Raw genomic sequence first — 21,993 nt, forward strand, 5'->3', positions numbered from 1 at the left:
TATGAATAGAGCCACTTGTGGAAGGATAATTTTCTATCTAGCTAGATACCAAAAGGCTTCTTCCCCTAATACAGGAAGAAGCCAGCCAGGGCATACACCAATCCCCCACCCATATGTTTCTCTCTTATCATAACTCCATTTGGAAGAAGGGCCATTCATGCCTCCTGTCCAATTAGAAGCAATGAAGCAAGCCACAGCACATTCACAATAGAACCCAACAGCAAAAGCTGGTTTACACTCCACCACTTTATTTACAGGTGACCCTCCCTCCCTGTCCCTTCAGACTGTGTCAATTTATCATCCAGTTACAACTATTCTCCACTCACACTCTCTTGCCTTCTTCCTTCCCTGCTCAATAGACACTCCTTTTTTACCTAAGGCCCCTATCCATCTATCTCATTCTTGTTCTTCCCCTTAAGTTCACTCATTTCACTTCTGTCTTCAACACTGCAATGGGACAACTATTACCATCACAATCTCTCAAAAATATTATGTGTCCACCTTGAGACCCATGATCTGTCAAATTTGTAATGCGGCATCACTGTAGCACAGGAGAGTGCATTCATCCAGATTAACCTTACCAAACCAGAGTGCCACAGGATTATCTTTCACCTTCTTTATTACTTTTTTGCCTTTACGAGATCACTGACGCATGTCGTCTGATTAAAAGCCATGCTTAACTCACATACATCATATGCCACATCTGGTCTTGTCTGAGTTGCTAACCAGTTAAGGGCTCTATATTTAGTTTTTTCTTTCTCATTCACTTCATCACCTTTTCTATTCATGTGTGCCTTGGATATATCTATTTCTTGAATCCCATGCTTTATGTAGTTATCCTGGTTAACTTTGATACCATTATCTTCCTGATTTATTTCTGTACCCAAGTAATGGAAACATTTATGCTCCTCTGTACCGATGAGGAATTGTTCTTCTAGTCTATCAATTATTCTTCTCTCAAAACATTTTGTCCCACTTCATAAGAAGTCATCAACATGGGTACAAACTATGCCTTGTAGCTGTCCATTCTGATGCCAATAAAACAAAGCAGGTTCCAATCCACACAATGACATGCCCAATGTGATAATTTCCCTTTTTACTCTCTCATACCACGATCTTCCTGCATCATTTAGCCCATATATGGTCTTTTTTCAGTTTCCATAGTGAACCTTTGTTAAATTCAGCTGGAGGCCATAGATATACTTCTTGGGTAATAGGATGCCCTTGTAGAAATGTGCATTTTACATCCAGAGAATGACATTTCCAATTCTTTCCGGCTATGATACCCAAGGCTAATCTCAACACTTCTTTGGATCATGTTAGCAAATCAATGGGCACATCATTTATATCTTCCTCAAAACCACGTGCTACCAATCGTGCCTTTATTACTGTTGAGCTCTCTTTTACCTTTTGGGTGATCACCCACCTTGCTGTTATGGCTTTTTGACCATGGTATTCCACTTCTTCAAATACATCATTGTCTATCCAGTTAGCAATTTCCTTTCTTTTTGCTTCTAAACACTCATCTCCACAAGATGCAACCATCACCTCCTCTTCGTTGTTTACCACCCTCCAGTTACGTAAATCTGTATCCAAGTCCATCCATCCCTCCATGTTGTCAGACTCATTCCTTATATTGAAGCAGGATTTGTATTTACCTGTTGCCTTTCCTGCTCTATTTAATATTATGATATTTACTTTGTCACCATTTTCTACCAGATATTCCTCTAGCCTGTCTCCTTTTTTTTTTGTATTTTTCTTTTCATATGGGTGTCAACAGACACAGCATCATCTTCATCCCCAGTATTCTCTTCCTCTTCACTTTCTGTGTCCTCCATGGCAAATCTGCTCGATTATCGCTTTGTAAATTCATGTATACCTTAGCTTGCTTCTTTATAAACTTCTGCCTGGCCAGGTCTTGTATTTTTCTTGAAATTCATTGTAATGTCCCAAGTTCACACCATCTCTTTCCTGTTTCAATCCTCGCTTGTTCATCACTAACTCGTCTCCTGTTTTCAGTGTTGCCAATTCGCTTATTCACCGATTCATAACCGATTCGCTTCGCGTCACCAACACTTGTACATCTTGATATGTCCTGACTCCAATACTTATTTTCATTTCATTACCCTTTTTTCTCCAATATGCATATATTTATTTATAATCTTAAGAAGACAAACATGTAAACAAAATAGTTGGAGAAACCTACAACTTAATAAGATCAATGAAAGTGGCATTTGACTACATGGACGAGGAAATGGTGAAGAAAATACTAGTTACACTGATAAGAACAAAATTAGGGTATGCAGCGTCACTATGGACACCCAATACAAAAAAAAACTAAAAAACTAAAGAAACTAGAAAGAATTCAAGGAGCACTAACAAAGATTGCACCAACACTCAACATGTTGACATATGAACAAAGATTGGATAAACTACACTTATTAACTCTGGAGCAAAGAAGAGAGAGGCAATTTGATAACCATCTATAGAATTATGAAAGGGATGGAAATCCTTGACAGGGACGATCTACTTAAATGGGACAGAAGAAATACAAGGGGACACAAGAAGAAACTTAAGAAGGACAGTTACAGAAGAGATCTGAAAAAGAATAGCTTTCCACATAGAGTGATAGATACATGAAATAAATTGAAAGGGAAAACAGTGAGAGCTAAAACTATATGCGACTTTAAAAAAAGAACTGGATGCAGAAAGATATAACTGTGGGTCCCTATGAGCATAGCTCTTCTCCCGCAAAATACAACTAGGTAAATACACAACAATCGAAGCGATGGTGAAGATTGGAACTCCAGAAAAACTTCAATATTCATGGATATCAACGATGAGGGAGTACCTGTGTTGTATTAATAGGGAAGGGGAAAGCTAGTGGTGTAGTGGGAAGGTGAAGAAAAAGGGGAAGGGGAGGGATTACTGAGGAAAATGGAAGGAAATGTAGAAGGGGAAAAACGGTCCCCAGAAGTCACAAGGAATGTCAACAAAAGATGCACAGATGACAGAGGTGAAGTCAAAGAGATTAGTAAAAATGTAAAAATTAGAAATATAGATAAGAGCAGCGCAATGGAAGGTGAAGATAATTATTTCCAAGGAGGTTAGGTTCGGTCAACTTACACGTACATAAAGAGTTGATAAATTGGAAGAACTAAAGGAGAACCAAAACCTAAATAAAGAAATAGAAGAATTAAAAAGACAGTTACAAGAAGTAAAGGATGAGAGTGAGAAATTAAAGAAGAATAATAGAGAAAATAAAGAGTCCATAACAAAGAGGTACAGGGTTGGAGAAAAGTCCAAGAGAACAAGGAAATTGAATTTAGAGATATAGTAAAACAAATGATGAAAGAACAAACTAAGGACACAGTTATTTAAGTGATGAGAGAGAAGGAAAATATAGTAAGAGACTTAGTGGATAAAAAGAAATGTATAATTATATTAGGGATGGAAGAGAAGCATAATCCAAATAGGACTACAAGAGTAAAAGAGGAGAAGGGAGAAGTAAACAAGATATTAGTAGTTCAAAAAGATGAACAAGAAACAGGGAAAGAAATTGAATATATAGAATAGGGAAATACAATATAGATAAGACCAGACCAATTATGGTTAAATTCAGGTCACAAACAACAGCAGAGAATATCTTAGCAAAAACTGGGAAACTAACAAAAAGTTATCTATATCAACAGGTATGGATAAAAAGAGGGATGAATAAAGAGGGAGGAGAGGATGAGAAAACAAAAAGACTAGAAGCAAAGAAAAAAAACGAGAACAGAACAGAGTCAAAGAGAAATTCTATTGAAAGTGAGGAAATGGTTCATAGAATAGAAAAAAGGAAGGGAAACAGAAAACAGGATGGAGATCGCAGAAACTTAAGTGTCTCACACAAATAACAGGCTTGAATGAAGTAAATGATTACCTGAAGGAAAAAGAACCGGACATAATGGGGATTGTAGAGACAGAATTGAAAGGTCCACTACCACCCAACAGTGTAGGAGATGGTGCATATAATTACTGGATTAGAAACAGAGAGGAAAAACAAGGGGGTGGAGTTATGTTCCTGACTAAGAAGGATGTATATGTGAGGAATATTACATATGGAAAAATAGAGTAGAGATGATTATGATGAAAGTGGAGGACAGGGATGAGAAGAGCAGGAAGTTTGTGGTAAATTATGTGCCTCCTAAAATGGCTTCGTGGGAAGAGAGAACACAAAAATATGTTTGAAGACACACCGATAACATTAAATAAGATAATGGAAGATGGAGGAATAGTTATAATGGGTGACTTTAACTGTATAGTAATCTGCTGGGAAGAGATGACAGTGAAGGGTGGAGATGACCTATGGGGAAATGTACTACTTTATATGATTATAGAACATACAATGATGCAATGGATACAAGAGAATACTAGGTATAGAAATAAGGAAGAACCAAAGAGACTGGACCTAATAATCACATCAGAACCTGAAATAGTGGACAAGATTGAATATAAGACACCAATAAGTAAAAGTGACCACATATTGGTTGAACTGGAACTAAATGAGGAAAAATACATGGAAAAAACGAATATAGAAGGGAAGATTGATGTATGAAAAAACAAATTTTGATAAAATAAGAGAATTCTTTCAAAAAGCAGACTGGGAAAGGATACACAAGGAAGAAACAACAGTAGAAGAGAAATGAAATATTTTGACAACAATTTATGGAGTGGAAAAGTATGTTCCAAGACAAAAACAAGAAAAAGGATATGTAAAGTGTTGGTACAACAAAAGATGTAGGGAGTTAAAAGACATAAGGGATAAAGCTTGGATAAAATGGAAAAAAGACAAAAGACCTGAAAAATGGAAAACATATGCTAGTTATAGAAATGAATATGTACAAGTGTGCAGAGAAGAAAAGAGAAAATATGAAAAAGATGTCATAGAAAAATGTAAAGATCAACCAAAACTATTTTATAGATTTGTAAACAACAAACTGAAAAACAAACAAGAATTAGTGAAACTATGACAAGGAGGAGTTGAATACAGAGGAAATAGAAATGGCAGAAATTATGAACAAGCATTTTAAATCCATGTTTATGAGGGAGAACATACAACTTAGAGATGTCAAGTGGGAGGAGAAAGTCCCCCCTATGAAAGAGATAGAAGTAACAAGGAAAGAAATGATGAATCACTTGAATAATCTCGATGTCAGAAAATTGCATGGACCAGATGAAATGGCAAACTGGATTTTGAGAGAATGCAGGAACAAACTAACAGACAAAATACATAGTCTAATAAGCAGTTCACTGAAAGAAGGAAAAGTTCCAGAAGATTGGAAAAGAGCAAATATAGTACCAATATATAAAGGGGGAAAAAAGGAAGACCCTACTAACTATAGACCGGTCTATTTTACAAGTATGATAGCTAAAATTTGTGAAAGAATGATCAAAATTAGATGGGTAAGGCATTTGGAAAAAACAACGTACTAAATCCAAGGCAGTTTGGATTTAGACAAGGACGATCATGTGTCACAAACTTAATGTGTTTCTATTCAAGGCTAATAGATGTAATACGAGAAAGAGATGGATGGGCTGATTGTGCATTTCTAGACCTGAAAAAAGCTTTTGATAAGGTACCACATAAGAAATTGCTGAAGAAATTAGAACCTCCAGGAGGAATACAGGGCAAACTGCTGAATTGGATGGAAGACTTCTTGCATGAAAGAAAAATGAGAGTGGTGATAAGAGACAAACATTCTAATTGGAATGAAGTGATTAGTGGGGTCCCACAAGGAACAGTTCAGGCCCCAATAATGTTTGCTATATATATATTGATATAGATAAAGGAATTGAAAGTTATATGAGCTTCTTTGTGGACGATACAAAATTGTTGAAAAAAGTGAACACTAGAAGATTGCGAGTCACTGCAGAGTGATCTCAATAAAGTATGGGAATGGAGTAGGAAGTGGGAGATGGAATTCAATATTAAGTGTAGTATAGATTGAGAGAAGCGAGTAAATGCCTTGGTGGATTAAAGAGTGTAATGAGGAATAGACATTTGGGAATGGATGCTAAGAGGAGACTGTATGAAGGAGTGATTGTGCCAACAGCACTGTATGGGGCAGAAACATGGAACATAAGAGAAGAAGAGAGAAGGAGTTTGAATGTGTTTGAGATGAGGTGTCTGAGAAGTATGATGGGGGTTACTAGGCTAGATAGAGTGAGAAATGAGGAGGTGAGGAGGAGAACAGGGGTGGAAAAGGAGCTGGGAGATAGGGTTGATGAAAAAGTATTAGGATGGTTTGAAAAGGAGCAGGGAGATAGGGTTGATGAAAAAGTATTAGGATGGTTTGGACACATGGAAAGAATGAGTGAAGAAAGACTAGTAAAAGAGGTGTGGAAGGCAGATGTGGAGGGAATGAACATGAGGGGACGTCCTAGGATGAGGTGGATGGATGGGGTGAAGGGGGCTTTGGGGAAGAGGGGAATGTCTGTTGAGGAAGGACGGGAGAGGACAGAAGACAGGGGTGAATGGAGAATGGTTGTATATGGATGATGTTGTGATTGCATGAGGTGGAATGGGCGGGTGGATGGGGGTGAGGTAGTATGTGTGAGCAAAATTTGACGAAGCCCGAAGGGATTTTTCCCCGTCCTCTCATTTTATGCAATGGGGGGACGGAGAGGGGGGGTCGCCGATTTAATGAAGCGGCCTTGCTGTGGATGTGCTGTGTCTTGCGACACTGCTTCTGACCCAGGGCAGTGGACAAGGTGCAGGGATGATCCGTCATTCAGGAGGTGCTAAGATAAGAGGGAGGGTGGAGGGGTGTGGAGTGTATTCAGAGATGGAATGGGTGAGAATGATTTTATGCCTTTTTCTTTTTGGCTACCTCCTTTGTATGGGGGAAAAAGCCTTGGTATATGTATGTATGTATAATGGAATTTGGAAAAAGCAAAAAAAGAATACAGCCACTATCCGAGTTACGACCTAGATAGGTTCCGACCAACAAGTCGTAAGTTGGATTGGTCGTAAGTCGGATCCTATTCAAAATGGCTGACACGAGGGTTCTACTCTAGGATACATGATATCAATCTGTTGCGTTTTTAAGTAACTTTTTCTATTGAATACTATTAAATACAAGCTGTTTACTGTTTATTTATCAATGCTTTTTAGTTTCATTTGTATAATTTTTTTCTATTTTTTTTTTTAATGTTTTAATACTGTACTGTATTTCAGTATATATACGTATGCAGGTACTGTATGTATATACTATACCTGTATATACACACACACACACGTATTAAATATAACTTTGGTTACCATTTTTAAGTTTTTTAAATTGTAGTTTCATTTTAATATTTTTTTTTAATTCTTCAATTGTTGTATGTACTCTAAATGTATGTGAATTTTAAGATCTATTTTTCTAATCCATTTCAATCCATTCTAAGTGTGAGATATAGGTACAGCAACGACTGCAACAGCACTGTAGGAGAGAAGCCAAACGCAGAGTATGGGATCCAATGTATTTAACGTTGCGCCCAGCAGGGCTTCTCCCGAAATAACATAGTGGACTTTTTTAAGGCTATCGACCCATAAGGGGGTCATTAAGCCTGGTGTGAAGTTGTTCAGTCTCTACTTTTTTTTTTTTTTTTTAACACCAGTTTCATGTTCGTTTCTCCCCGCAAGCTCGGGTTATATAAGGAGTCAGATGTTTGTCCACTATGTTATTTCTGAAGAAGCCCTGGTGGGCAAAACGTTAAATACATTGGATCCCACACTGTGCGTTTGGCTTCTCTCCTACAGTTGTATACAGTATTGTTTTCAGTTGCTTAGTTGTTAATATGATATGGTAAGTTAAAGAAAGAAAATACTTATTATAGTGTATTCATATTAGTAAACTCATAATAGGCATCAGCTAGACGTGGTCGTAAGTACGTAAATATCCTTCATCTATAATTTATCAAACTCTTCCACAAATGCCTTAGCTGCAGGCGCATCACTGCTAGCAGCCTCACCTTTTGACAACACATGGTGAACCTGGTAAAGCTCTCGAAAGCAACGAAACCACCCAGCACTCACTATGAACTTATGTGAAGCGTATTCTTCACCTGCACGTTCTTTCAACATGTGAAATTAACTTGTAGCCTTACTTTGCACTGCTTGCAACGTCACTCACATTTCTTTGCCTATTATCTTCCAACCACGTGTATAGCAACTTTTCCATCTCTGCCATAACTGCCATACGCGATGCCGGTTGCCACAACTATCTTACGCGCTGTGCTGCCAGACATGTACAGTAAACTCATAATAGGCATCTGCTAGATGTGGTCGTAAGTACGGGTGGTCGTAACTCGCGTACGTCGTAACTCGGATAGTGACTGTAGTGGGATCATATAAATTGGGAGAGGAAGAAATTAAAAAAGTAGAAAATGAGAAGGACCAAGAGTCATTATTATGAATAATATGTCCCCTGAGAAACATATAAACAAGATTTTTGGAGAAACTTATAATCTAATAAGAACAATCAAAGTGGCATTTACATACCTGGACGAAGAAATGGTGAAGAAAATACTAGTCACTTTGATAAGACCAAGATTGGAGTATGCAGTGACGATGTGGTCACCAAGTACAAAAAAATGTATAACAAAACTTAAAAGATTACAAAGAGCAATTACAAAATTGGCACCAACACTCTCAGAACTATCATATGAGGAGAGACTAGCAAAACTTGAGCTACAGAAATTAGAGCAAAGAAGAGAGAGAGGAGACTTGATAACTATAGAATCATGAAAGGCATAGAAACTATTGATAGAGAGGATCTAATAAAATGGGATAGTAGAGATACAAGAGGACATGGAAAGAAAATCAAGAAAGACAGTTATAGAAGAGACCTGAAAAAGAACAGCTTTCCCCACAGGGTAATAGACATTTGGAACAAGTTAGATGAAAATGTGGTGTGTGCAAAAACGATACACGAATTTAAAAACAGTCTAGATAAAACGAGATATGAAGATGGGACACCACGAGCATAGTTCCCCTTCCCGTAAAATACAACTAGGTAAATACACACACACACACATATAAATATATATATACATATATATATACATACATACATATATATATATATATATATATATATATATATATATATATATTTATATATTATATATATATATATATATATATATATATATATATATACAGTATATATATATATATATATATATATATATATATATATATATATTTATATATATATATATATATATATATATTCACCAACAAGAAAATGTGTCCTTGCATCATACAGGTGAAGGACTACTTGTCAATTTTGCAAACCTCACCTTAAAAACATGATGTATCAAAGGTTGTTTATCCATAACTGGTTGCATAAGGACATGCTGAGGCATCTTCATCACCCATTCAGCAAGGCAGAAGAGTACTGACAGGGCCAAATGCTGTCCCTCCACACCAGCACTTAGACTTGGGTCACTGTTTATTGTTCCCAGAGTTTGGCACAGCACCTTTGTTTACGATAGGAAGAGAAAATAATAAAAACAATATATATATGTATACCAAAGACCCTCTACCCCTTATAAGGGGTGGCCAAGTCAAAGCATATATCCACCTCATACACTTTTCCCATGCTTCTATATAGACAATGAGTGCTCTGGTAATGAGTACATTAGTTTCTACAGAAAGATAATTTTGCCTCATCAATATCAGCTTGACATAAGTTACTTGCCTGTATAATTTTGGTTGGCAGCTCTGAATAGTGACTAAGAAGAGTTTCTGCATGGTCACTAAGCAGCAGTAACATATCAGCAGCAATTTGTCCGACAAGTCGACCCACCTGTATAATCATCAAAGATTTAAACATGCTGACCTTGTATAACACATAAATGATATTCACACAAAATATGCACAAACAACCTGATTTAATAATCATCACAAAATAATTAGTTTACTTTGCACTGATGCTTTCTTAACAGTAAGTGGAAGAGTACTAATTCATACATATGCTGTACAAAATCATTGAGAGCTATGAAGCAAAATGAAGAAAAAATCATATAGTAACATGAGTTACAAATAAAGCATAGCAAACAAGATACTGAACAGTTATTAAGCTGATTACTTGTTAGACAAAGGACTGGCAACAATCAGAGGTTATGAAAAGACCTCAACTAATCTGCAATTCTGAACCCCCACTGCAAGAATAAACTAACAAATTTCTCTTGAAATTCCTGCACAGAACATCAAACACAAAAAATTAATTTGCGTGTGACAATGGAAAATTTTAACATATACTAATCTATTAAATTCATTTTTGTTATATAATAGATTACTATTCTGGGCTTTACTAAAATTCTTCAGAATACAGTGAAGAAAGAAAGAAAAATATATATATAAAATTGATCTCATAAATCCTTTTCATCAAATATTTTGCATTATATTCAAATTCTTTATCTTCTCATAAAATCATAAAATGTAAATCATGAGATCTATGGTCATTATATTGGAAGCAAGCACTATGAATTTCATCATAAATGGTGATAATATTTATACTCTATCCATATATTTCCACAATACTCTTAGTTAAATTTAGCATATCTTATTGTACACTTTCTTTTCCCATTTCTTTCTCATGATTAATGTAAAATTGTTTCAATTCATTAAACAGTTCTTCCTATTCCTAAAGACTAATCATAGTATGGGTTGCCAAAGCTTAGAGGCTGACTGATGATGGGGGAGACAGAAAATACCTCCAGGCTATGATGGTGTTGACTCTTGGGACCGTGCAGCGAGGGGGATGGAAGCTACGGGTTGAATCACCATTAGTGGGCAACAGCAATGCAGATACAATGCAATACTTGGCAACTAATTGATAATGGGCAGCCATACACACACCTTGTCTGGCATACGAAATACACTTAGAAGATTTTATATTAATGATAAAAATAATATGTGAATTTCGTATCTGAAAAATAAAGAATTCATCCAAGATTTATTCTGTGCCAGATAAAGTTATGCAGGCAATATCTGTGCAAAACACAAAAACAAAAGAAAAAAGAAGAAAAAAAAACTACAATGGAAAAAAAATCTAATTCATTCAAAATTCAGAATTAATTTACAAGTACTTCAAGCACTGGCTAACAAAATTCTATACCATGCAAAATATTGGGAAATTGCTTTGCCAGTCAACACAATCTTAAATAGAATAGGTGAAAACAGTAAAATATTATAACTTGGAACAAAATCTAACATGCATTCTAGGTTGTAAATTATGTTCATCAAATTTACTCCCTCTGGTTATTTGCTCCATTGTAATATTAGTCTCCCACTACCAATTAAGATTAAGCAGCCAAATGATAGCATATTCCTTTCAAGAATAAAAGTAAAAATTGTAGGAAAAGAAAAAATGAAGCAAAAAATTAAGATTTGATGTAACTATACATTTAAGATAAACATTAGCATACAAAAGTATGATGTGCAAATTCATTCAAAATTAAGAATCTTCATTATGCCAAAAAGATGAAAATAATCAATCTGAAGACAATGTAATATTTAAAAAAATTTAAGATATGTTTCTTTGACTTTTATACAAATCTTTAATGGAAATCCTCCATTAAAAAATTACAATGCAATACACACACGCACACACAATTGAGAGCTCACAAATTTGGGAAGATGGACAACAAGAAAGATCCCCTAAAATGAAAGAAATAAAGGTAACACAGAAATAAGAGACCAAAAAAAAAAACTAGATGTTAGGAAATCACATGGACCAGATGGAATTACAAATTGGATACCAAAAGAGTGTACAGACACTCCTCAACTTACGTTTTAGTTATGTTCCGAACGGCCGAACCTAACGTGAAAATGAACGTAAGTTTGTTACTGTACGTTCCAGTAATGTATGACCGTTCATACTGTACTATACATCCATAAATTCTATTACCGTATCTTATAAAACACCCCTAAATCATTAATTATAAACGTAACATTGTAAAATAATAACATTAATTTCAAATAAATTAAATTCAAGCAACATAAAGTGAGATGGTGGAGGAGAAGGAGGAGGGGAGGAGGAGGAGGAGGAGGGGTATAAGGCACGTTCAGTCTGTCGTTTCTGCCACGTAAACAATGGACGCAGTGTCATGCATAAGTATAGTTTGAACATCTCGTACTATGGAGAGTGCGCTAAACTCAAAAATTCACTCAAAAAAATTGTTTTTACAATTTTTTTGTTATAGTCAGTTCAAACGTAAAATCGAAAAAACATAAAACGAATGAACGTAAGTAGAGGAGCATCTGTATAGATGAACTAACGGACAAATTATACAAGATAATAGACTTTTCACTCAAGAAGGAAAGGTACTGCAAGATTGGAAAGATGCAAACATCATACCAATATATAAAGGAGGAAACAAAGAAGATCCTACAAACTTCAGACCGGTATCCCTTACAAGCATAGTAGCAAAAATATGCGAAAAGGTTATCAGAAGCAAATGGATCAAACACTTGGAAGAAAAGAAAATATCAAACCCTAAACAATTTGGCTTTAGAAGTGGAAGATTGTGTACCACAAATTTAATATGTTTTTACTAGAGATTAATAGAGATAATACATGAAAGAGATGGCTGGGCAGATTGTGCTTTCTTGGACTTGCAGAAGGCTTTTGACAAAGTACCACATAAAAAGCTAATAAGAAAAATTTAAATAATAGGAGGAATACAAGGTAAGCTACTGGAATGGATGAAAAATTTCTTAAGTGGGAGTGGTACTTAGAGACAAAAACTCAAACTAGGAAGATGTGATAAGTGGCATCTTGCAAGGTTCTGTGTTGGCTTCTTTAATGTTTGCCATATATATAAATGATGTGGATGAGGGAGAGAAGTGTTACATGAACTTCTTTGTTGATGATACCAAATTACATACAAATAGGTGTGTGAATGTTTTGATGTAGCCCAAAGGGATTTCTCCCCATCTTCTCTTTTTCTGCATAAGGAGGAAAAGGGGGGGGGGGTCGCCGACTATATGAAGCAGCCTTGCTGTGGATGTGCTGTGTCTTGCTGTATTGCTTCTGACCCACGGCAGTGGGAGAGATGCAGGGATGACCTGTCATCAAGTAAGAGCCAAGAAAAGAGGGAGGGAGGGGTGGTGAATGGGAATGGAGTGCGTGGGGATGAAATGGGTGGGAGTGGATTTATGCCTTTGACTACCCTCCCTTATAAGGAGAAAGAAGCCCTTGGTATACGTATATAGTTATCAACTTCCTCAACCAGGAACGAAATACTTGCATTCTGGGAGGGGTAACTGTATCATTAAATTATAGGCCAGTATCACTGACCAGTACAATAGTGAAGTATGTAAAAGGATTGTGAAAGATCAATGTAATAAATATCTTGATGAGGTGAACATTCTGATAGACAATCAGTTTGGTTTCAAATCTAGGTCAAGTGTGTCAAACCTTTTAAGTTTTTACTTGAGAGTGACTGATGTGCTGCAAGAGACAGGGGTGGGTGGACTGTGTGTGCCTTGACCTATAGAGGACTTTTGATAGAGTACCTCACAATCAACTTTGTGGAAATTGAAACATACTAAAGAACTAGGAGGCAAACTACTCAAACGGGTGAAAGATTTTTTGAAGGGGAGATTCATGAGGACAGTAGTAACGGATAAGATGACAAGATGGAGAATAATGAGTGGAGTCCCACAAGGTTCAATGCTTCCACCAATAATGTTTGTCTATGTCAATGACATGATGGAAGGTACAACAAGCTTTCCAAACATGTTTGCATATGATGCAAGAATCATGAGAAGAGTGAAAAACAGTGGACTTTAGGGTATTGCAAAAGGATCTCAACATCATTTTTGCATTGGAGCCAAGATTGGGAAATGAAGTTTAATATAAAAAATGCAAAGTGCTGGAAACGGGCAACAGCTGCAATAGACCATATTTAAACTATTCCTTGGGAAGTGAACCTATTACATAAGCAAAAGAGGAGATATTTGGGAGTGTTGATAAAAAACAACATGTCACTTGATAGACATATCAGCAGGATTGAGGGAGAGACTGCTGCAGAAGATTAAAGTGGCTTTTCACTATATGAATGAAAAGATGATGAAAAAACTCATTGAAACCTTGACCTGTCTAATACTGGAATATGTGCTAGTGATGCAATGAAGGATATAAGCAAGATTGGGAGAATACAATGGGCAGTAACCAAACTGGTCCCCAGCCTGACAGTTATACAAAATGAGGAAAGACTAAAAGCACTGGGTCTGCCAATTTTGAAAGATTGAAGAGAAATAGGTGATATGATTTTAGTATTCAGGTCACTAAAGGGGATAGACTACAGACAGAAGATATCTATTGACTATGGATAGAATGGCTTTAAGAGATCATGAGAACAAATTAAGGAAGACAACATGTCTAAAGAATATGAAGAAATACAGTGTTCCATACAGCAGTATAAATACTTGGTATAGCTTGGACGGTGATATAGCCCAAGTTGGAATGATATATGAATTCAAATCAAAATATGATAGCTGAAAATCAAGATGAGTCTAAGTTGGAACTGTATCATGGATCCAATGCTAGGATGCTAGGAATGATAATTTCAGGCGTAGGGAATGGGACTAAATGAGTGTTGCTCCTTTCCTGTATACTACAGTTAGGTGAATACACTATATTCTCTGTAGTGAATAATGTGTGAGTGAATTTCTTTTTCATGAGTTTGCCTATATGTCTTACAGCTATTCAAAATAATACAGGGTGACCCCCAAAAAATGGGCCCCACACACACTTTTTATATCTTTCATTCATTCACTAATCACCCTTATTTTGGAGGACATGACAGAAGCAACACCTATGAACACAACTAGATCTCAATGGGAGCTCCAGCAAAGAATATACTGTATCAAACATTACTACAAGACAGGCTCATTCAAGAAAGTGCAGGACACTTTCGAGTATCAACTCAAATGTGAAAAAGCCCCCTCCAAAAGCAGAACTCAGGACAGGGTGGACCACTTTGAGGACTATGGGACAGTGAAGAACCTCAATGCAGCCAGTGACAACCATCCAAGCCATTCAGGATGCCCCAGGAAGTCTACAGCTGAGCTGGTCGAGAGTGTGAGAGAGTCAATTCAGCAGAGTTCAAAACACTATGCACAAGTGAAGTCAGTCCTTTGATATATCCCGTGGACAATGTTCCCTCTAATTTTTTGCTGTGAGTGTGCACAGAAATTTGCTTGTGTGCAAACTTTGCCTTCTCTGAAAAGTATGTGTGCACCCATGCAAGTCACCATCTGATCATTTAAGCAAATATGCACAATTTGTAAGTTTGTATTATATATTACCTCCAATTATTGGTTTGACAGTTGGCAAGTTACCATATTTTTAGAGAATTTATAAGTTGATGTTTGGGTGGAACTTCTTTATTGAATGGATTTAAATATAATTTGAAAACCTTGTGTGTGCACATTTTTTCTTTGTGCACAAGTTGTAAAACATGTGCATGCATACATGCACAAAGCTTAGAGGGAACGTTGCACATGAGACTTGCAGAAGAGTGCTAGTAATGAATGTAAAGGCCTACCCATACAGAACACAGATGAAGCAGAACCTTACTACCTCAGACAAGTAGAGAAAGGCTATGGCAGTCAAGATACTGGAGAAGATCCAGGATACCACAACTTTCATTAACCTCTTTTGGACCTCAGATGAAGCTCACTTCCATCTTCAAGGAAAGGTAAACTCGAAGACAACTGTCTTCTGGGGGACCTCCAGATCCAATTAGGTAGCCACCAAGCCCTTACACTTCCCTAAAAATTTCACAGTATGGACAGCAATCACTGCCAGAAGCATCATTGGACCATTTTTCATCAAGAAATCTGGCATGGCAGTGACAGTCACCAAGGAGTAGTATGTTGAGGTCCTCAAAACCTTCAAGAGTGAGCTGCATGCCCTGTACCCATCACTTATGGGGAAGTTCTGGTTCCAGCAAGATGGAGCAAACTTTCACACCACAAACCTTTCCCAAAATTGATGAAAGAGAACTTTGGTGGCCATGTGATCAGTCTCAAGACTGATTTTGAGTGGGCACCTCACAGCCCAGACCTTAGCCCACCAGACTTCTTTCATTGGGGCTACCTTAAAGACAGTGTGTATGCAGGGAGACTCAGGACCATCACAGAACTCAAGGTCTGTTTGTAAGGTTGTTATGAACAAATTTGTACAACACCTCAAGAAATGCACAAAGTTCAATGGAGGTCATCTTGAACACATGCTCTAGAATAAAAAAGAAATGTCCAAAGACTAATATTATTTGATATGTTTTAATCACAATAAACTGGTTATCACCAAAGTTTCATTCAATTCTGGGTCACCCTGTATTTCCTTTGTTTTTTATCTATCATGACCAGGGGGTGCCATGATCAAAGCTGTTGCCAAATGGTATCATATTACATGCACACACACAAACATGCATGCAAATACATGCACATCCCACAGATCAGGCAATATATGAACTTTAAGCTATCATCCAAGAGGGTAATAGATGTCTATTGCAAGACCAACATGGGATCAAAGATAATGTCTTATGTGTTCCTTTTACTTAAAAAAGTCCTGTCTGGGGGTATTGGCTGCATGTTATTGTGAGGTTAAAATCTGCTAAGTAACATCCAATTGATAATTTAGGGTCTAAATGGGGCACCCCTACAGACCACAGCCAAACATTTTGTCTGTGATGGAGGAAATCTCTATTCATAGAGAAATTATGCTACTTTATTATACTGCGACTGTCCCTCCATTATGCTGTCCTACTCTTAATACTGTCCTGTACCACTTTTCTGAATACATGTTTCCTTTTTTGTTGGACCCTGTGGTTGGGGAGAAAGAATACTGCCACCAAGTCTTCCCATTTGAGCTGTAAAAGGTGACAAAAACTCAACAGGGAGACTAGGCATCCTACTCTCTATAGTTCCAAAAGGGGAAATTCCTTAAAAAAAGTAAAGGCATACAAAGGTCAGGGTGGAGTTTTTGAACCAGAACCCTAAGGTTTGGGTCTTTTAATGTGCATGGATGTGGTATAGATGAGAGTAAAAGGAAAGAGATAAGCAGTATGTGAGAAGATAGATGAGTTGGCATTGAGTGAAATTATGTTTAATTATTTTGCAAGCCAATAGCTAATATAGGTTGTGAGGGATGAAGAGGGAAAGTGGTGATGGGGGGGAAACTTCACTGAGAACTTCGACCCAGAACAGCATTTAGGCATGTAAGAGCTCTGCATTGTTTTTTATACCTAGTTGTATTATAAGGGAAGGGAGCTATGCTCGTAGTGACCCATCTTTGTATCTTTCAGCATCTAGTTTATTCTTAAATTCTTGTATAGTTTTTGCACACACCGTTGCTTCATCTAATTTGTTCCAGATATCTACCACTCTCTGTGGGAAACTATACTTTTTCAGATCTCTTCTATAACTATCCTTTTTATCCCACTTTAATAAATCTTCTTTGTCAAGGACTTCCATCCCTTTCATAATTTGTATATAGCCAGTAGATTTCCTCTTTCTCTTCTTTGTTCCAAGGTTGGTAGTTCCAGTTTGGACAATCTTTGTTCATATGTCAATTTAGAAAGTGTTGGTGCCATCTTTGTCATTGCTCTTTGGATTCTTTCTAATTTCTTTATATTCTTTTTTGTACTGGGTGTCCATAGTGTCACAGCATACTCCAATCTTGGTCTTATCAGTGTGACTAATATTTTCTTTACCATTACCTCATCCAAGTAGTTAAGGCCACTTTTTTTTAATCTTAGTAAAATGCAGGTTTCTCTGATTATTTTGTTAATATGCTTGTCTGGTGACATGTCTTTGTAAATAATTACTCCTAGGTCCTCTTCTGAGCTAACTTTTTTTTACTTCTTTTGTACCAATTCTATATTGCCCTGATATTCTATTTTTACTTTTCCAACATGTACATGTGCTAAGGGGAGAGGGTGGGGGAATATCAGATCATTTTCTGGTGGAAGGTAAGTTGAGAGTGGAGGACAGATGGAGGAAGAGGAAAGAGACAAAAGGTAGGGAGGAGCTTAGAGTGAACTCTCTAAATGAAGAGGAAAAGGAGAAGGAGTACAGGAGGAAGCTGAAGGAGGAGTGGGAGGGAGTGAAGGATAGAGTGGAGGTAGGTGTGGAGGAGGAATGGGGATGGTTCAAGGAGGGAGTCACAAAGTGTGCAAGGATGGTGTGTGGAACAAGAAGGTCAGGAGGAAATAGAAGGAAGGGTAGAATGGTGGGATGAGGAAATGAAGAAGGTTGTAGAAGAGAAGAAGCGAACTTTCACAGATTGGTTACAAAGTAGGACGAGGGAGTCATATGAGACGTACAGGGAAAAGAAAAGAGAAGTAAAGAAAAAGGTAAAGGAGGCAAAGAGGAGAGCAGATGTAAAATGGGGTAAGAGTATGACAGAAAATTTTGAAAGTAATAAAAAGATGTTTTGGAAAGAAATTAAGAGAGGAAGAGGAGGCGAATCAAGTGGGGAAGAAAAGGTAAAAGGTGCAGATGGAGAGATGATAATGGAGGAGAAGGCAGTAAGGGGAAGATGGGCAGAGTATTTTAGGGAGTTGCTTAATGTGAAGGAGGATAGGGAGGCAAAGATAGCTGCAGTGGGAAATGCTAAGAAAATGAGAGTGATGAGTGAGGAAAATGGAGGAGAAATAAGGAAGGATGAAGTGAAGGCAGCAGTTAAGATGATGAAAGCAGGTAAGGCACCTGGTCTGGATGGATGCCATGCAGAATGTCTTAAAAAAGGAGGTACAGTGATGGTGGACTGGTTGGTGAGGTTATTTAATGTTTGCTGGAGAGAAGGTAGAGTGCCAGAGGACTGGAGGAGTGCGTGTATAGTTCCACTTTACAAGGGAAAGGGGGACAAGTGTGAATGTAGTAGTTTCAGAGGGATTAGCTTGTTAAGTGTAGTTGGGAAGGCTTATGGGAGGATCTTGATTGAGAGGATTAGGAGAGGAACAGAGGGAGTAATTGGTGAGGAACAGTGTGGGTTTAGGACAGGTAGAGGTTGTGTAGATCAGATTTTTGTGGTAAGACAGATATGTGAGAAAGCTATAGGTAAGGGGAAGGATGTTTTCTGGGCCTTTATGGATCTGGAAAAGGCTTACGACAGGGTAGACAGAAAGGCATTGTGGGAGGTTATGCGGATATACGGGATAGGAGGAAAGTTTCTAGTAGCTGTCAAGAGTTTTTATGAGAGTAGTAGAGCTCGTGTCAGGATTAGAAATGGAGAGAGTGAGTGGTTTGAGGTAAAGGTGGGACTTCGTCAGGGATGCGTTATGTCACCCTGGCTGTTCAACTTATACATGGATGGGGTGGTGCGAGAGGTGAATGCAAGGGTAGTGGGTCAGGGATTGGAGATGGTTAAGGAAAATGGAGAAAAGTGGGAGGTGAGCCAGCTGTTGTTTGCGGACGACACTGCGCTTGTGGCAGGATCGGAGGAGGGATTGAGGAAGCTGGTGACAGAGTTTGGGAGAGTGTGTGATAGAAGAAAGCTGAAGATAAATGTGGGTAAAAGTAAGGTGATGAGATGTACAAGGGGTGAAAGTGGCAGTAATCTGGAAGTGAGCATTAAGGGAGAGCAACTGGAGGAAGTGGATATTTTTAGATATTTGGGTGCAAATGTGGCAGGAAAGGGTGGAGTGAAGGTGGAGGTAGAATGTAGATTGAGAGAAGCGAGTAAATGCCTTGGTGGTTTAAAAAGTGTAATGAGGAATAGGAATCTAGGAATGGATGCTAAGAGGAGACTGTATGAAGGAGTGATTGTGCCAACAGCACTGTATGGAGCAGAAACATGGAACATGAGAGAGGAAGAGAGAAGGAACTTGAATGTGTTTGAGATGAAGTGTCTGAGAAGTATGATGGGGGTTACTAGGCTAGATAGAGTGAGAAATGAGGAAGTGAGGAGGAGAACAGGGGTAGAAAGGGAGTTGGGAGATAGGGTGGATGAAAGAGTATTAGGATGGTTTGGACACATGGAAAGAATGAGTGAAGAAAGACTAGTAAAGGAGGTATGGAAGGCAGATGTGGAGGGAGTGAACATGAGGGGACGTCCTAGGATGAGATGGATGGATGGGGTGAAGGGGGCTTTGGGGAAGAGGGGAATGTCGGTTGAGGAAGGACGGGAGAAGACAGAAGACAGGGGTGAATGGAGAATGGTTGTATATGGAAAATGTTGTGATGCATGAGGTGGATTGGACGGGGGAATGGGGGTGAGGTAGTGTGTGTGAGCAAAAATTTTTGACGCAGCCCGAAGGGATTTCTCCCCGTCCTCTCCTTTATATGGGGGGACGGAGAGGGGGGGGTCGCCGATTTAATGAAGCGGCCTTGCTGTGGATGTGCTGTGTCCTGCAACACTGCTTCTGACCCAGGGCAGTGGACAGGGTGCAGGGATGACCCGTCATCTAGGAGGTGCTAAGATGGGAGGGAGGGTGGAGGGGTGTGGAGTGTTTTCGGGGATGAAATGGGTGGGAATGTTTTTGTGCCTTGTCCTTTTTGGCTACCCCCCTGGTAAGGGGGAAAAAAGTCTTGGTATATGTATGTATGTATGTATGTACTTTTCCAAACTCCATTCTACTACACTCAACCCTTGATTTAGTGGACCTCGAATTTGTGGACTTTTGATTTAGCAGAAAAAGTGTGTCCAGTAGTAACAGTGAAATTCCAGACAAAGTCCATGAAATGAATATTTGTCCAATAGGTGTCCAGTAATAACAGTCAAATACTGGACAAAGTTCGAGAAATGAAAATTTGTCCGATAGGTGTCCGGTAGTAACAGTCAAATAGTACTGGACAAAGTCCGTAAAATGAAAATTTGTCCGATAGGTGTCCGGTAGTAACGTATGTGCATGCCAAAACCTAACGGCGTGGTTCAATTTCTTCTTTATATGTAATGTACATCATTATACATATGTACTGTAACTTTCTATTACATATCTAATACGTATGTGCATGCCAAAACCTAACAGACAATTTTCTATGTAACAGACTTATGTCCGATAGGTGTGTCCGGTAGTAATGGCAGTAAGGTGTCCAGTATCCAGTATTGGTAATGGATGGACCCAATTTTCAAATAACAGACAAGGGTCTGCACACATTTGTCCGTTAAATCGAGGGTTAAGTGTACATTTTTTGATGTTGAAGTTCATTTCCCACTTTTGGTTCCATTTCCAGATTATATCCAGGTCTCTCTGTAGTGATTCACAGTCTTTTTCTGTACTTACTTTTAGTAGTTTTGCATCATCTGCAAAGAAGTTAATATAATATTCTACACTTTCATCCATGTCATTTATATATATGGCAAACATTATCGGAGCTAATACAGAACCTTGTGGGACTCCACTTATCATTTCTTCCCAGGAGAGTTTTTGTCTCTAAGTACCACCCTCATTTTACTCCCGTTCAAAAAATCTTCCATCCATTTCAATAACTTTTTGGCACTTAGGCATGTAGGGGCTCTGTGTAGTACAATAATATTCATGTTTTTTTAACGTTAGTAATGCCATTTTATTCAGGAATTATCATGTGTTAATTGACTGAATGAAAAGGAAGAAAGAAGGATTTCTGTGTATACGGTTAAAAAACAAAATGGAAAAAGAGAAAAAGAAAAGGAAAAATAAAATAATAGTGGTCATAAAATGGCCAATCATCACACATCAGAAACATTAAGAATGGAGTACCACAGGGCTTTGTTCTATCCTCCACACTCTTTAATCTATACATGCATGATATACCCACATCAGACACCTCAGAAATACAAATCTCTTCCTACGGAGACGACATAACAATCACATGTACACATCGTAACACAGGCAAAGCCATAGAAATAATACAGCCATACCTTGATACACTCAACACATGGTTTATTACAAACAGATTCAAAATAGCTCCAGCCAAATCTACAGCAACACTTCTCACCAGCTGGACAAAAGAACACAAAT

At 37.9% G+C, this 21,993-nt stretch overlaps 1 protein-coding gene across 4 annotated transcripts in view; it reads right to left on the reverse strand.

The window, feature by feature from the left end:
* LOC143025511 (ral GTPase-activating protein subunit alpha-2) overlaps positions 1–21,993 on the reverse strand; it is a 148,020-nt gene that overhangs the window by 31,694 nt on the left and 94,333 nt on the right. For 3 of the 4 annotated variants that reach the window (XM_076185291.1, XM_076185289.1, XM_076185288.1), the window contains exons 24-26: positions 10,750–10,803; positions 9,732–9,839; positions 9,331–9,510 (exon numbers count right to left, since the gene is read on the reverse strand). In XM_076185291.1, coding sequence (XP_076041406.1) covers positions 9,331–9,510; positions 9,732–9,839; positions 10,750–10,803 — 342 coding nt within the window. The remainder of the gene's footprint in view (positions 1–9,330; positions 9,511–9,731; positions 9,840–10,749; positions 10,804–21,993) is intronic. The other variant, XM_076185290.1, reaches the window with a different exon arrangement.

The sequence above is a fragment of the Oratosquilla oratoria genome, chromosome 5, assembly GCF_046742065.1.
Source record: "Oratosquilla oratoria isolate Oo_2021 chromosome 5, ASM4674206v1, whole genome shotgun sequence".
In the NCBI taxonomy this organism is placed as follows: Eukaryota; Metazoa; Arthropoda; class Malacostraca; order Stomatopoda; family Squillidae; genus Oratosquilla; species Oratosquilla oratoria.